Genomic DNA, 18,311 nt, shown 5'->3' with positions numbered 1-18,311 from the left:
TGGTGAGTTCTGCCCCACTGAGCTGCAAGGTGGGTCAGATTTCCCAGCCTCTGCTATGTAAATGGGGACAGCAGGGGAATAACTCCTGTACCCTGAAGGAAAGCTCACCTAATGGATGCAGGAACACTTGGGACATCTGGAAGAAGCATGGGGAGCTTCTTGAGTCCAAGGAGCTAATGGAGAGGAGGGCACTGGAGGCCATGCCCAACAAACCAGGATGGGGGCAAGGAAAAGAGGAAACATGCACAAACCAAATGTGCCGTATCCTGCTGCCATGACTCTATCTACACTTCCTGCCCACCCCTTTGACAGTTTGCTGTGGAACATATCCTGAAGCCAAAGATTTGGCCAAATTGCCTGGCTGCTGCCTCCAGTGTAATATGGGGCCCACAGTCAACAGCAACAAAGATCAAAGGCCTTTAGGGTCATGGGCTACAAGCTAACAGGGCAGTCAGTCAGTGACTCCAGTGGTGACAGAAGCTGGTAACTATGCAGGAATAGAGCTCTCCTTAGAGGCCAACTAAGACCCAGAGGGCACTCAGCAACCCTTCCTCAAATACCCAGGAAATATGAGCCATCCCAGCACCCAGACACCATCCTGGCAGGAAGAAGAGACAAAGTAGAGAAACTCTGTGGGCATTTGTTCAGATGAGATGGTTACTTGTAAGAGACCAAATTTAAGACCAATTGGCAAGTTTAAGCCTTGGACTGCCATTGGTGGGAATGGAACTTTAGAGTGAGACTTCTGTGTACCTGAGTTTAAATATATGATTCATTATCTCACTAGAAGTATCAGTGTCTCCTCGAGATGATATAAAATAGTATTGGCCATGTTGCCTGAAAATCCCAGGAAGCAAGTCACCCCAGTGTCCTCTCTTGGATACCACAAACCCGTAATACTTGAGTGGTGGTTGCATTGAAGGTGGAAGATGGCTGTAATGGTAAGCCAGAACAAGAGAAGCCTCTCGTCTTTCATTACAGGCTCTATGATCTAAAGCCACTTTCCCCCATATGCTCTTGCTGGATAAGAGCATGAACAGCCAACAGGCCTGGATGCTCACTACTGTACTGTCTCCTGGGTCTTGAGGTAGCAGAGCTGCTGGTGGGCCACCCTAGTTCCACCTTCCATTCCTTCCTCAACATGTCCAGGATCTCATTCAGGGTAACACCATGTGCATCTACCCTCACAGCCAAGGTTAGTCATGTGACATAGCTCTGGCCAACGAGGTGTATGGAGCTTCTGGGAAGCTCCTCACGGAGTCTGACTCAGTTTGTGCCTTTTGGACCTTTACACTTCCACCTCTGGTACTTGAAATGCTAGCAGGAGCTCCGTAAGTCATCTTACAAGCATGTGGATGAGGATCACAGCTTAATGACTTTGAGCAGTAAACCAGAGGGAGCTGGAGGCATTGGACACATCATGGAGCTGCTATGCTTGCTTGGACTGCCTACCTCCAGGCTTATGTATTTAAAAGAAAAAACCCACAAAACTTCCTGATTTGTTTATTCTACTGCTTTTTGGGTTTAGGTTTGTGTCCAAATTTCCCTTTTTTAAAATATGGGCACCAGTCACTGGATTAACTAAGTATCACCTTGTCCCAACTTGAATATATCTGCAAAGACCCTATTTGCAAATAAGGTCACATTCACAAGTTCCAGATGGACATGAATGGAGGAGGAAAGTGAAGTGGGGATCACTATGCGACCCAGTACAGTAGCCAAACTGGTTCACTGTTACACAGGATACAAACCATCCAGTTTCTCTAACGAAAGGGGACTGAGACAGTCCTCCCAATCTCCTCTCCTGCATGCAGAGTTCAATTTTACATTGCAGGCTGGCTCCGGCCTGCTATGCAATGTGACTGGCCAAGGGTACCAGGGAGGGAGAAGAGCCCAGAGCCATAGTATCCTCGGAAGGAGACCCTTACCGAAAATTCTTCAGCCTTATTTTTCAGAGAAGATCAAATATCACCTTTTTATACAATCTAATGGAAACCTTCTACCCTGAAAACCCATACACACACACACACACACACACACACACACACACACACACACACACAGAGAAGAGAGAGAGAGAGAGAGAGAGAGAGAGGATATTCATTTAATCTTAAGGATAAATCTGTTATAATCAACTAAGCTGACTAGACTCAATTTAGGAAATCCAGGGCAGCCGGGGTGGCCCAGTGGTTTAGCGCCACCTTCAGCCCAGGGCACGATCCTGGAGGCCCTGGACCGAGTCCCACATCAGGCTCCATGCATGAAGCCTGCTTCTCCCTCTGCCTGTGTCTCTGCCTCTCTCTCTCTCTCTCTCTCTCATGAATAAATAAAATCTTAAAAAAAAATTAGGAAATCCAGCATATAGAAATCCAAATCTGAAACTAATAATAATACATTATGTTAAAAAAAATACATTATGTTAATTGAACTTAAATTAAAAATAAATAATGAAAGTTTCGAAAAGGGAAAAAATAAAACAAAAGGGTACTTTTGAAAGCTGTTAAATGTTTTGAATACAAGAATTTTGATTTTACTAATAAAGTACTGGCTATGTAAATCCTTTGCCTAATATCGATTTAAGGTAGCATTTATGAACATTCTACGAATATATAACTTCTCAGTAATAAATCTACTGCTTGAAGTTGCACCTGCATGTAAAAACAGAAAAACGTAATGATTTTTTTATGCCTTAAAATACTAAATGCAGAGATATGAAATGTTTAAATTTCTAATGTAATGCACATTTTTTCTTACAGCAAGAGGCAGAATAAATTATGAGATAAAGGCTCTTTTTGTTTCTGTGTAGAAGTAAGATTACGTTCTTTATAATCTACTTAAGTTTTATAGATTATAAATGTTTCAGCACTGAAACTAAAGGGGGAAAATCTCACAGAACTACTTCTGTGGAAATTATACAAAAATCTCATCAACTAGAATCTCATCAACATAACAGTTGCATGGTGACTCCACTTCTAAAGAGGTGTCAATGCCACAAAAATAGATCTCTGACTCTAAAAGTAATGGAAACGGCACATGGACTACTTTTTACAATTTCTTAAAAATGTTTTTTTCTTCAAAGCTAGAATAAAAGTGTTTTATTTGAGTGGCTGGTACAAAAGGTAACACCAGCCCATATTCATTAAGAAGGGTAGCAGAAAGGAGATAAAAGGAGAACTAGCATCTGTCTTTAGTGGAGGTGGTGGAATTCAGCTTCCTTGTGCCTGAGGGTAATATCAGAACCTTCCTCAAAGGATTACAATGAAGAATAAATAAATTGGCACAGTATCTCACCCACTGTAGAAGCTCAGGACTTGGTCCCCCCTCCCTTTCTTTCTATCATCTATCTATCTATCTATCTATCTATCTATCTATCTATCTATCTATTTATCTATCTATCTATCTATTTGAGATGGGGGAGAGAGAGAGAGGGAGAGAGAATGCACAGCTCCATCCCAGAACCCTGGGACCATGACCTGAGCTAAAGGCAGACACTTAACCGGCTGAGCTACCTAGGTGCTCCAAGGACTTGGTAACCCTTTCATTTTGACATGGCTACATTATCTCATCTGACTATCCCAACGACCATTCTTGATGAGGACCATCATCCAATTACAGAAAAGGGAGCCAAGCTCAGCAATCCCTGGTCCATCATCTGAAGTCTTATGATGGGAAAGTGGTACAGCTAAGACAATATTCCAGATCATCTGGACTTCTGAGCTCCTCAGAACTTATATACGCAGCACTGATGGAGGGGCCAGAAAGAGACAAGAAGCCAGAGAGGCACAGGACAGGGTTTTGCCACAGACTTGATTGCTTTCTGATGCCAGTGCCCTTTATTTAGTGGTGGAACTGACCTAACTGAGGTCAGCTGACACAACCTACATGTAAAACAGACTGCTCTATCATTTCTATCAGAACTTTCCAGAGCACTGGGACTAGCATCAACTAAGTTCAAGACAGCTTGAACTTTGATGATCTTGGACAGAGATCTGTATATCAATAAACTCAACAGTAATGGGGGCAATGCCTATCTTAGAGGGTTGCTGGAAAGATTAGACGAGATGATCAAAGTGGTCTACTTCTAACAAACTGCTCACTAATACTATTATTGGTTAGTATGTGTTTTTTTTTTTCCTTTTCTAGTACCTCAAAGATCCAGATAGGTAGATTCTGCTCTTTGAGGTTCTTGTCTCTGATAGACATTTAGTTACCTTGACCTCAGATAATCTTATAAGGGATTGACCCAGCCTCAAAAGAAAAAAATATGCAGGCTGTTACAAAATGGGAGGGGTCACATGTAGGGTTGACCTAGAGTCACATGTGTGATCAAAGTGGTACTAGCTGAAGAGGTGGCCATGAGTCAAGGAAGAGGGGCAGACCTGTAACTTGTCACTACTGGCTTTGGCTACACTGTTGACAAAGGAGTTTCTGTTCACAGAGAGTGTGTGTCATGGTTGGCCAGATCTTGGGAGAAGGCAGGTTTAGTAGAGACTGTAGGTGCCAAATTCATTAACAGATCACGTACATCTGTGTGTCTTTGCAAATGCGATTCTCCTTCCAGAAGATCCTCCTCGCCTCCTTACAATAAGACCCTCCTCGCCTCCTTACAATAACACACACATCCTTCTTTTCTTCAAAGTCCGCCTTAAAACCATGTTCAAGCATTGGCTTCCTATTAACAGTCTTCCCTTTCAAAGTATTCAGTTGTTGAATTCTCTTCTGCTTCATCTTTTACTCTTGCACTGTATTTATATATGAGGCTCAAAGATTAAAGCCTTCTCTTTCTCTTTAAAATAAATAAATAAAATCTTAAAAGTGGGGGGATGCCTGGGTGGCTCAGTTAAGCATCCAACTCTTGGTTTCAGCTCAGGTCATGATCTTGGAGTCATGGGACTGAGACCTGTGTCTGGCTCCATGCTCAGCATGGAATCTGCTTAAGACCCTTTCCCCTCCCCTTGCCCTCTCCCTCCCCTCTATGCTCTCTCTTTTTTCCATATAGATAAATAAAATCTTTAAAAATAAAAAGATTAAAGTCTCCTGAAGCTTCACAGTTCTATGGGCAAATGATGGACTCAAGGTCTTTTGGATCCAAATGTGGTACTCTGTTCATTATATCCCTATTACTCTAGAACTCCACTGGTCCCTGCCAGTGTTTCTGAGATCACTCCGGGAGGACCTTGGTTTCATGTGACACTATGCGTCACTTTAGGTATTTCTAATGAGGTATATTTTCCTTGGCACATTCTCTCTCCACTTTGAAATTTTACTCACATCTTCCATATGCACTGAGCTCAATTTTACAATACCAATCCTCCACTTCATCCCAAACTATGTCTCCTAGAACCTGTTTTTACATCAGAGAGCAGGTACTTAGTAAATACCAGCTGAATGAACAACACAGGGCTTTCCCACCAGCAATAGGGATGATTTTTATGTCCTTAGGAACAGATGTAGGTGAGCTTTTTCTCAGGTGAAGAATTAAGGGATATTAACATGATCAATCAGATCTCAGATCGAGAAGTGGTAGGGGCAGATGAAGGGAAATAAGTTTCACTGATGATTTATTAAGAGCCAAGTACTTACTGAATCAGGCACTTTATGCTCAATATTTTCTTTAAAAAGCAAAAGCAGATCACATAGAAAATATAATCAGGGGTCCTGTTTTGCATCTAGCTGTCAGAATGACTGAAAACTCTAAACTCGGCACAGGGAAAGGAATATTTAGTTTGGAAAATCCAAGGGTAAGACTAAGCAGATATGTGTATTGCACTTAATATTAGTTTTTGTTGTCAATAAATAATTCTCTTAAGTAAACTTAGAGTGATTAGCAGGATTAGAAATCTTTGCTCATCTCTACCATTTAGCATCTGATTCTCTTAGGATTCACCACTCTGCCAGCTAGGGAGCATCATGGAAGCATGACTCCTCACAGCAAAATCTATCATGTTCATCATATGGCTGAGGGTCAACCAGAAAAAAGACTTTACATATATTTTTAAACTTAAAAAGTCTCTAAGCTCCAGTAATGGTTAGATGCCTTTGCCAGAAGATGTACTTCTAAAAATAGAAGGAGAAACATTGGTAGAGACTTATTAAAAGGAAATATCCTAGGGTGCTGCCATCAGATCTTCTCATTTGGAAGCAATGACATAGAAGGGCAGTTTGAATAAGACTGTCCTAAAATCACATCAGTTAGTCAAATAAGATCCCATGAACTGGTTTTTAAATTTTTTTTTTAATTTATTATTTATGATAGTCACAGAGAAAGAGAGAGAGAGAGAGAGAGAGAGAGAGAGAGGCAGAGACACAGGCAGAGGGAGAAGCAGGCTCCATGCACCGGGAGCCTGATGTGGGATTCGATCCTGGGTCTCCAGGATCGCGCCCTGGGCCAAAGGCAAGCGCTAAACCGCTGTGCCACCCAGGGATCCCATGGTTTTAAGGTGGATATAATTTTTTGTCAATTTTAGGCAATAAAAGTTTTGCTGATAGGAGGATCTAGTGAAAGTATTTAACACAGTATCGGTATTTAAACATAGCCCAAGGCAGCAAACATTAGCCTTTTTTTTTTTTTTAAGATTTTATTTATTTATTCATGAGAGACACACACACAGAGAGACAGAGGTAGAAACACAGGCAGAGGGAGAAACAGGTTCCATGCAGGGAGCCTGATATGGGACTTGATCCTGGGACTCCAGGATCACAACCTGAGCCAAAGGCAGACAGATGCTTAACCACTGAGCCAGCCAGGCATCCCAACATTAGCCTTCTTAACTTGGGTTTCACCCTCCCCTACACACAAGCTCTATGCTTAACATGAGACACTTGTAGTGGCCACAAAATCCTTGAGCTTTCAAGCAATTGGCGGCAAGCTTGTTTCCACAAGATGAGGTAGACAAGTATTTTGTCTATCGGGTCATTAGCTGGAGAGGGCCTGTGGATTAGAAGACATGGAGAGGCAGCCTGGTATGGAGAGCTGAGAACAGGCTATGCAGTCAGACAGTTTAAGAAAGATGGAAGATTTGGACATTGTATTTAAAAACAGAAAGAGAGGGAGAAATATTCAGTGTGGGTTCCTCCTACGTGGAAGAGCATGTGGGAAAATGGGAGACAGCCAGAAAGTGGAAAGCAAAATGATGAAAGATTGACAATCTATACTGAAGCCATGGGATCAAAGCTTTGGTAGCTTCACCTGGGAAAGGATAAGACAGTATAGAGTTAGCTGAGTTTTTCTAAACAGGCATAGGGTTGGTACAACGGAGATGTTAACCAATTGTTCCAAGTCTTTTGATAATAAAACTGGGGTGGGGGCAGGAAGAGCATTCTACAACTAGAATAGAACAAGTTCAAAGAGGCTGAAAAAAGAACTGAATTTCAGATGATTGAAGGCTACATAAGAATACCAGGGGAGGTATGTGCTGTCTGCCCACAGTTTAGCTGCATATGTGCCTGAAGAGTAGAGTTAGGAATACATTAATAGGATTTTGAATATATTCATTTAATTCTGCCCACATAATGTTAAGTTCTTTTGCTCTCTGCTGCTTGAAGACTGTCAAGGGCCAGTAACACCATGCTCTACTAGAAATGCAGAACCTGAAGCCTCATAGTATACCTACTGAATCAGAAATTGGCATTTTATGATTCTCAAGGGAAGGTATCTTTTCCTTCTACAGAGGACTATGCTACTCTCAATTAAATGCAGTATTTAAAATTCTTAGAGTAATTATGAAAACTTTTATCACAGTGTGACTGACAGAGAGGAAGCTGTCTGGTGATCACATTTACCTTCCTTGTATTTCAAATGCCATTAGTTAACTGCCTTATTGAACATTTCCAAAGACATCCACTAAAAGTTGTTTTTATAAACACGAGAAAATTAGATTTATAAAGTTCTTACAGAAGCAAATAAGCTGATTTTCAAAACTGGCCTCCTCTTACAGCTAAGTCTTACATAAATATTATGACAAGTGTAAAATCAGTAACAACGTGTGCAACAAAATAGCAGAGGATCTGACATCCCACTACTGACTCAAGTGTGGCCCTAGTAGAAGCATCAGAAAGAGAACCAGGGACTGGAATGGGTCTGGACGCATGGTGCTGTGTCACAAGCTAGCTGTGTGTCTCTCTCATCCTCCCTGGACCTTGGTTTCCTCATCTGTGAAGGACTGCTGAGTTGGCTTTGAGAGCTTCCACATGTTCAACATTCTAAGATCCTATGAGCTACAGCACTCTGGGAAACCTAACTGCCCTTAATGCCCTGCGTTTAATCCTGCCATTGTTTGCGCGAACCACTCCTGAAGGGGCGAGTTGCTGGAAACCACTGTCTAAATACCAAACAGAGGACTGGAAATACCTCTCCTGGGAGCAGGCAGGTGTGGGCTTCAGGGCCAGCAGGGTGAGCAGCTTGTAGTCCTTGTAAACAGCTGGCAGCTCAGCCCAGCTGCTGAGAGATCAGAGAAGTGTGGGCTGCTCACCCACGTGCAATTATGTGTAAGATACGGCAAGTCTAAAAATAGCCTGAGCTCAGCCACAGAGGTTAATACTGGCAATGGCTTTTAACTCAACTGTCAGGATGACAGGAAGAGGAGTAACTATAGCAACAGAAAAATGAATACGTAAAACAAGTCTTCTGAAGTTGACAGGAAAGTTAGGTTTAATAAAACATGTATTTTCAATTCCTGTCTCTCAGTCTTTGAATTCAAGTAGTTCAATTATGTGGAAGTAATAAAATTAGAATTTTGATAAAACAAACGTTCCTTTAGTTTTGGGTTCCAGGACCGTAAGGGAAGAATCGATAACTTGTTGATGTTATTAGCTCTATAATTAAAGGACCATTTGAAAAGATGCCTTTATATAATTTTTAACTGAGAGGATTTTCTCTGTATTTGTTCTATCAGTTATAAAAATAGCTTTGAACTGTACTTGACATTTTAAAATATTACTTCTTGTCTGATGAAAATGTAGGGTGATACAGAATTGTCTTGAAATGAAAGGAACTTAGTGAAAACAATTAACACGAGGAGAGGATCCAGAGAAATAACTCCGAGAGTAAGTTTCTGATGCTGTTCTCACAGCTGCCATTGGTAGCCCAGGGCATATTGGAGGCCCAGAAGTGCTCATGTCAAGGAGTCTGTATCATTCTGTTCTGCTAAAGCTATTCTTGATCAAAGAGCTCATGCACCTCCCTCTGAGGACTGGCATATCCCAAATTCCTGTATCTTTCTGCATCATCTGATAAAGGAATATTTAGTTAAGTGCTGGGAAATTTGGTATTGGTCCCACTTCTCCCACTAACTAGCTGTAGGGGCCCAGACCTATCAATACCCAGCACTTTGCTCATGGGTTTGATGAGTGTCTCAGGATCTTCTCTGAAAAGGGACAGTTAGGAGTTGTGGGGACATAGGAGAGAATTTGTGTTGAAAACCCAACTTTGGGCCGTGCCCTCTGTTGGGCTTTAAAAACATTAGTCTTGGCAACAAATTGGCAAGTTAGATGATTGTGGCTCCACAGTATATATGAAGACATGATCCTAAGCAGGCTGAGCCAAAAAGTGACAGAGTCTGATCTCATTCTGTGTCTGTCTGGTGCCACACAAGGCTGCCTTTCCTGACACTACTCCAGATACTCTTATAACTGACTCTTGCCTACAGTTCAAAGATGACCTCCTAGGTGCTTCAACCATCTATAGACTTTCCTGCATTTTCTAAACATAAAAAATTAGGTCCCCTGGAGAACCCCTGTATAATCTTCTTTTCATCCAGGCCATCACTGTTAATAATTATTTTCACATCAAATATATACTACTGTGCTACCTATCTTTTCCCTTAATAATACAGCACAAACATTTCCTTATGTTGATAAAAATATTTTAATATCTAGTATTAAGATTGCATTACACAGTTATAATTAGTCATTTACTAATGGTTTTTTCAGTTGTTCCAATTTTGTTGCCTTAATAATCAGGAAAAATAGAAAACATCATATGGAAAAATACTAGGGTACCAAAGTCATTTTTAAAGGAAGTACAGGAAGCCAAAAAGTAAATCAAGGGCTTTACCTGAATTAGTCTTTGTGTCTTACTCTAATTTTTCCTTGGAATCAAAACTGCCTATGACACAGGAATACCCTTTAATAAACTAATATTATAATAGGCAGGTGAAATGAAATGCATCTGTGGGCCCTGGGGCCAGGGATTCTTTGCAGCATCCTTCAACTCTGCTTTAAAAAGGCAGTCCTGCTGTTTATATGGAGAAAAGAAGTTGACAGCTCTATGCAGGGATTCTGGCTGAAAGTGAAACGTACACACAAAAACAAATTTAGTTTTGTGGCTTGTTGAAAATTCACATCTGGCATGGGCTTTTCTTTAATTAAAGTGATTCCCCCTCCCATGCAATGAGAAAATACTCTTACAGGCTGACTGAGAGACCAAAATCAGAGCAAAAGCTCTTTGAAAATTCTGAGGCTTAAGTAAAGCTGCTTTAAAAGCTGCTATGTGGACCAAACAACTTAGAAATTTCCTAACAGGATTTTCTAGAGTTCCAGTAAATCTTTCTCTCAGTCACTTCTTTGTTCTACTTTGGTCGAAAACCAAATCAAGCAATACAAAGGTCACCCACACAGCCAGGAAAGCAAACATACACATATATACCCGCCCACACACTTGCTTTAAAATTAAATTATAATTAACTAAAATTAGTTACATAATATATACAATTTATATATAAACTATCTCTCTGGGATGGCCAGGGTGGCTCAGCAGTTGAGCATCTGCCTTTGGCTCAGGGCGTGATCCCGGGGTCCGGGATCGAGTCCAGCATCGGGCTCCTTGTGGGGAGCCTGCTTCTCCCTCTGCCTATGTCTCTGCTGCTCTCTGTGTCTTTCATGAATAAATAAATAAAATCTTTAATAAATAAATAAATAAATAAACTATCTCTATTCATCACTTCTTTTTGGTAAATTTTAAAGTGGGATGCTATGAGAGTCATGAGAACTTCATTCTATATGAATTTTTAAAAATTATCATAATGAAGCATATAAATAAACCACTCTGACAGGGTGAATCAGATGTGACAAGGGTAACATTTCTTGCTGATAAGAGACACTACCCTTTTGATCACCTGCTGGGATTTCTTCTGTTATTTCTGCCTCTTGAGCTCTTTTCTCTGAAGGAGTGGTCAGGAGAAGAGAGATAAGGCTGAGGCTAGAACAGAGCCCAGCCAGCTGCCTAGAAGACGCTGGGAGACAAGCAGCCACTGAGGTCAAGCACCTCTCCAACCGTAAGAGGATATTTGCTCCTTGCTAGAGGCCAGTATGGTTCAGGCTACACTTCCATGACAGCTGTTCTGACCACATGCAGTGGACTCATGGTCTAACTGCTGAGAGATTAGTGGAGTCCAAGGTAGAGTCCAGTGAAGGCCCCAGAAATGGGCTACTCTTAGGACCCCTGCCAGGGGGTAGGGGCTTTGGTGGATTCTCTTTGGTTTCCCCTCAGAAGTGGGATGCATCCTGATTTCCTGTAATACTTGGTATTGCCATTTGTCCATACTCATAGAGCAGAATACTGGCCATTTCCATTACAGATTATGTTTTATTCTCCTAACTAGTTCCTGAACTACAGATACTAGATACTGAAGGATAGAAAAAGAAAGAATGCCCATAAGAGAACTGAAAAAGAGTAACAGTCTGTATTATAAAGTTCTGCAATCAGTACAGAGTTGCTAAAGTAAAACATACATGATCCAGCAGAGACCATTTTTAATACAAAATACAGAACTTTCACAAATGTAGAGAGTAATGCCTGATGACTTTCTAATGTGACATATGTATGACTCACATGCAAACGGAACTTCAAACTAGGACATTTCTGAGAACATAAGCAGTCAGAAGTAAAAAAGGTCATGTAGTCCTGACATGCATTTTAGGTTGGTGGTTAAACACATGTATTTTTAAAAAATAAAGCACTGTCAAAATAATGATCACATAGGTAATTACAGACAGGTTGGCACAACAGTAGAGCTGACTATTTGATCTCGAAAGCTCAATGTTTCTTTTTTTTTGTTTTGTTTTGTTTTAGATTTATTTATTTTTTTGAGAGAAAGAGAGAGTGCGTGTGGTGGGGAGGGTCAGAGGGAGAAGGAGAGAGAATCTCAAGCAGACTCCATGCTGAGCAAAGATACTGATTCTGGGCTTGATCTTATGGCCCTGAGATCACAACCTTAGCTGAAACCAAGAGCCGGATGCTTAACCAACTGCACCACTCAGGGACCCTTGAAAGTGCAACATTTCATTTTGGTTTGAGGTAGACAAGTATTTACAGAGGGGAGTATAGCAGTTAAGAATTGAAATCTAGGGGGATCCCTGGGTGGCTCAGCGGTTTTGCGCCTGCCTTTGGCCCAGGGCGTGATCCTGGAGTCCCGGGATTGAGTCCCGCGTTGGGCTCCTTGCATGCGGCCTGCTTCTCCCTCTGCCTGTGTCTCTGCCTCTCTCTCTATGTCTATCATAAATAAACAAAAATAAATCGTTAAAAAAAAAAAAGAATTGAAATCTATGGTTAAACTGCTTGCTTTTAAGTTTCTACTCTCTTTACTAGTGATATAATCTTGGGATATTTAATTAATCTTTCTGAGCTTCAGTTTCCTCATTTGTACAATGTGGATAGTAACAGTACCTCTACCACAGTGCTGCTGTGAGGATTAGTGAGATAATGCATGTGAAAAGTTTAACACAGAGCCAACCGGATACTGTTGTTATGACTATCATTACTTCTAGGGCCAAAGTAACTCACTCACCAAGATGAGTGTCCATCACCTTTGCACAGTATTTGCACATGGCATCCAGGTCATTCAACTGTCCTTGAAGGAAGGAAATTTGGGCTTCTAATTCTTCCTCCTGAAATGAAAGGGATAAAAATACAGAAATTTTATTTATTTATTTTTAAAGAGGAATTGATTTAGAGAGAGAAAGAGATAGAGAACATGCATTTGAGTGGGGGAAGGGGCAGCAGGAGAGAATCTTCAAGCAGACTCGCCACTGAGCATGGAGCCTGATGCGGGGCTCAATCCCACCATCAATGAGATTATGATCTGAGCTGAAACCAAGAATCAGATGCTTAACTGACTGAGCCACCTAGGTGCCCCATATGGAAACTTTAAAAAATTTAAATAAAATCCCCAAAGTTCTCCAAACAATTTGGACAATTTCAAAGAGGCACAATGTCTTTTCAGTTGTAGACAAACAAAAGATAATAGCAAAGAAATAAGAGCAAACCCACCAGTGTCGCCATCAGCAAAATAAGAGAAGGGTAAATGGAATTTTTTTAAAAATCTGGACTTTTTCTAATGAATACAAGCTTTGTGCTATGTGTAAATGCTTACCCATACAACCCTGTATAAAAAAAAAGGCCATGCAATATCTTCAATAACTGGGCCATACAAACTGGAGTATAAATGCAATTTCAGGCAGATGGGTACAAGAACATTACATTTCCTCACGCACATTTAGGGAACCAGAGACAATGATAATCTCCTAAAATGTAAGATTTCCCAAAGCACTTGGAAAAGTTTTGCCCCTACAGCCCATAAATAGCTGCTCTTACATTTCCTCTTTTGATATGACACAAGAGAATTTTATTTATGTGATTGTTTCTAGGAAAAAATACTCTGGGTTGAATAATTATCTATATGGTAAAAGACAATCTATAATCTAACAACAATCTAATCTATAACAACAACAACAAAGTCATTTTTTAATAAAAAAACTTACATGCAAAAAAATTTCCCAAGGAAATTTGGAAGATTAAGAGAATTTTTTTCAGAGCAAGAGAATACAGGCATACCCTAGAGAGCTTATGGGTTTGGTTCCAGAGCACTGCAATAAACAGAGTATCACAATAAAGTGAGTGAAATGAATTTTTTGGTTTCCCAGTGCATATAAAAGTTGTGTTTATAAATGTAAAAAGAAAAAGATATGTTTATATCATACTATAGTCATTTAAGTGTGCATTAGCATTATGTCTGAAACAACAATGTATATACCTTAATTTAAAAACATTTTATTATGGGGCACCTGGCTGGCTTAGCCAATAGAACATAAGACTCTTGATCTCAAGGTTTTAAGTTCAAGCCCCATGTTGGATATAGAGATTACTTAAGAATAGAAACTGTAAAAAAAAATACTTTATTGCTAAAAATTCTAACCATCATCTGAGCTTTCTGCTGGTAAGGACTCTGGTCTCCATGTTAATGGATCACAGTGGTGGTTGCTGACACCTGGGGTGACTGTGGCAATTTCTTAAAATAAGATAACAATGATGTTTGCCATATTGACGGACTCTTCCTTTCATGAACAACTTCTGTGTAGCATGTGATGCTGTTTAATAGCATTTTACTCACAGGAGAACTTCTTTCAAAATTGGAGTCAATCCTCTCAAACCCTGCTGCTGCTTTATCAACTAAGTTTATGTTTCAACAGTCTTCATAGCATCTGCACCAGGAAAAGATTCTATCTCAAGAAACCACTTTCTTTGCTCACCCATAAGAAGCAACTCCTCATCCGTTAGTTTGATCATGAGATCGCAGTAATTTAGTCACAGCTACAGGTTCCATTTCTAATTCTAGTTCTCTTGAATTTCCACCACATCTGCAGTTACATCCTCCACTGAAGTCTTGAACCTCTCAAAGTTATCCATGAGTGTTAGAATCAGCTTTTTCCAACCTCCTGTTAATTTTGATGTTTTTACCTCTTCCTATGCTTCATTAATGTTTTTAATGGCATCCAAAAGGTGCCTCCTTTCCAGGTTTCCAATTTACTTTGCCTAGATCCACCAGAAGAATCACTATCAATGGCAGCTAGAGCCTTATGAAATGTATTTCTTAAATAATAAGACTTAAAAGTCAAAATTGCTCCTTGATCCATGGACTGCAGAACGGATGTTGTATTAGTAGGCAAGAAAACAACATTAATCTTATTGTCCACTTCCATCAGAGCTCTCAGGTGACCAGGTGCACTGCCAATGAACAGTAATATTTTCGAAGGAATTTTTCTTTTTTCTGAGCAGGAGGTCTTGGGGGTGGGCTTAAAATATTCAGTACACCATGTTATAAATAGATGTGCTGTCATTCAGGCTTCGTTGTTCCATTTAATGAGGAAAGGCAGAGGAGATTTGGCACAGTTCTTACGGGCCCCAGGATTTTCAGAATGGTCCATGAGCAATGGCCTCAACTTATAGTTACCAGCTGCATTAGCCTCTAATGAGAATCAGTCTGTTCCCTGAAGCTCTGAAGCCAGGCACTGACTCCTTCTCTGTAGCTATGAAAGTCCTACACGGCATCTTTTCCCCAGAGGTGGCTGTGTCATCTACAATGAAAATCTGCTGTTTAGCGCAGCCACCTTCATGAATTATCTTAGCTTGATCTTCTGGATCACTTGCTGCTCACCTTGCACTTTGATGTTACGGAGATGGCTTCTTCCCTTAAACATCGTGAACCCGCCTCTGCTGGCTTCAGACTTTTCCTCTGCAGCTTCCTCACCTCTCAGCCTTCACAGAATTGAAATGAGTCAGGACCCTGCTCTGGATTAGACCTGGGCTTAAGGGAATGTTGTGACTGGTTTGTTCTATCCAGACCACTCCATCTCCATATCAGCAATAAGGCTGTTTCTCTTATCATTCATATGTTCACTGGGGCAGCACTTTTAATTTCCTTCAAAAACTTTCCCTTTGCATTCACAACTTGGCTAACTGTCTGGCACCAGAGGGCTAGCTTTCAGCCTATCTCAGCTTTCAACACCACTCCCTCACTAAGCTTAACGATTTCTAGCTTTTGATTTAAAGTGAGAGATGTGTGACTCTTCCTTTCATATGAACACCTGGAAGACACTGTAGGGTTATTAATTGGCCTAATTTCAATATTGTGTCTCAGGGAATAGGGAGCCCAAGGAGGGGGAGGCAGGTGGGGAGATGGTTAGTCAGTCAGAATACACATTTATTAAGTTTATTGTCTTTTTTTTTTTTATTAAGTTTATTGTCTTAAATGGGTGCAGTTGGTGGCACCCCCAGACACTTAGAATAGTAACATCAAAGATCACTTATCACAGATTACCAAACAAATACATTAGTAATGAATGAGTTTGAATGAAATATGGTGAGAATTACCAAAATGTGACCCAGAGACATAAACTGACCAAATGCTGTTGGAAAAATGGTGCCATTAGATAGGCGTGCTTGATTCAAGATTGCCACAAACCTTCGATTTATAAGAAATGCAGTATCTGCAAAGTGTAATAAGATGAAGTATGCCTATAATCCTCATTCTATAGGAATTTTAAACCAAGTTCGTTAGAATACAAAGAAAGGATGTTGCCAGAGGTGCAAGAAGCTAGAAAATTGATTTTCCAGTCTTAGGTGCTAGTTCTTTCACATAAAAATTTGTGTTGTTGAAAAGAAAGCAGAAGAAACTTAATGAGATATGCTTTTTTCTTAGCGACTGAGTATAATTTGACTTATAGATGGAAATAAACAGTTGAAAAGGTTACTTGTAGGTGTATTATGTTTTAGCAAAACACAATGCAACACTGAAAAGCATTGTTTTTAACTACTGCATAGAGAATGAGCCCTTAGAAATATGCATTTAAAAGCCTGACACAGAAAACCAAATTTTAGAGCTAGCAGTAGCTCTGAAACCAAATTATTGTAAAATGCCCACTGTAGGATATATAAGCACTAATTGTGCTTTACATACAGCACAAAGTGCAGCAGCTTCTACTCTGGTGCTCAAATAATGACCAGAAGACTCAGCCAAGGAAGGATCAGAGGGGTAGGTGGGTAGGCAGGTGCCACTTTCCTAACTCTTTGGCTGGACTTTGAGATGGAAAGGGATGGAGTGTTTCAGGGCATCTTTATTCTCTCTTTTCTCCTTTGTTTCTGCAAAGGCTTAAGTTTTTCCTAATCTATCAGGGTGCTAGAAATTATGGAGAGAAGGCTACATCTGCTGGTTGACTATGGTTATGGTTCGTCTCTAAGACGGCCACTGTCAATTCCTTCCCTCCCTCTATGTATGCTGTTCCTCTCATCAAGAGGTAGTAGTAGTATCTGTTTCCCCTCCCCTTGAATCTGGGCTGGCGTGGTGACTTGCCCTGACCCAGAGATTGTAGTAAAAGTCACACTGTGCCAGTTCTAGGCTAGTGTTAAGAGGCTGGCCAACTTCTGCTTACTTCTGCTTATCATCTGCTAGAGGAAAAGAGGTACCAACTTGTAAAGAAGTTCAGGCTAGAATACTGAAAGAGGAGAAAAAATATGTAGAGAAAGGCCATGAGAGAAGCACTGAGGTTCTAGACATGTAAATGAAATCTACCAGGACCTTTTAGCCCAATTCATCTGAAGCAAGCTAAGTGGGCGACTCAGTCAACATCACATGAAGCAGAACAGCCCAACCAAATGCCTGACCATAATCCCATGAGAAACAGCAGTGCTGCTGTTTTAGGGAGTGGAATTTCGGATTAGTGTGTTATGCAGCAATGGATAACTGAAATAGTGCTACAACGGACAGAACTCTAGACTGGTATATTGGTATATGGCACGAGGAAATCTGAATTCTATTTCTAGTCCCGCCATTAACAAGTCATGTAACCCTAAGTAATCCTCACCCGATTTGGGGCTCAATTCAGCACTCTTTGGAGAACATCTAAATTAGACACTTTGCTTCCAAGGAGTTTATAATCTTGTAGCTGGAATAGGAGTGTTATATAAATTAGTGTATGAGATAGAGCACATGCAAGTCCTATAATGAAATAAGAGTAATTCTTTTGGAAATCCTGGTCCCTGTCTCCTGTCACCTCTATTGAACAAGTCACTTTTTCAGTGCTAGACAGACACAACCCCAGCTGGATGAGCTCAAAACTGTACAGGGGCCAGAGGCTGCCAGAAGCCCAAGTTTTTCCTTGCATGTGGCTACCAAGTGGGGTGCTGGAGGCCCAGAGTAGACAAAGGGCACTAGGAATGCACTGCCTCCTGGCTTAAAAACATCCCATTTATCTTATATATTAGTTTAGTTTGGATTTAGCAATCATTTCTTTTAAAATAGAAAAACCCTTGGGAGCTTTAATCTTCAGTAGTCACTCCTATCTAAATGGATTTATTTTGTTTAGTTTGTTTTCTTTTTAAAAGCTGAGAGGGAAGAAGAACTTGAGAGAAGACCCCTTTGAGAAGGGAGGCCTGGTCTGCCGGCAGTGAGGTGTTGGACAGCTGAAGGAAGTCTGCAGTTCAAAGGGGGTCTTTCTATCAAACATTTTACTGTGCTAGCAGGAACATTTGAATACTA

At 40.6% G+C, this 18,311-nt stretch overlaps 1 protein-coding gene across 30 annotated transcripts in view; it reads right to left on the bottom strand.

Annotated features, from left to right (window-relative positions):
* TBC1D5 (TBC1 domain family member 5) overlaps positions 1-18,311 on the bottom strand; it is a 529,331-nt gene that overhangs the window by 13,253 nt on the left and 497,767 nt on the right. For all 30 annotated transcript variants that reach the window (XM_072726774.1, XM_072726773.1, XM_072726763.1 and 27 more), the window contains one exon: positions 12,786-12,885. In XM_072726774.1, coding sequence (XP_072582875.1) covers positions 12,786-12,885 — 100 coding nt within the window. The remainder of the gene's footprint in view (positions 1-12,785; positions 12,886-18,311) is intronic.

The sequence above is a fragment of the Vulpes vulpes genome, chromosome 11, assembly GCF_048418805.1.
Source record: "Vulpes vulpes isolate BD-2025 chromosome 11, VulVul3, whole genome shotgun sequence".
Lineage (NCBI taxonomy): Eukaryota > Metazoa > Chordata > Mammalia > Carnivora > Canidae > Vulpes > Vulpes vulpes.
The sequence above is the reverse complement of the archived record's forward strand: the minus strand, read 5'-3'. Positions and strand labels throughout refer to the sequence as shown.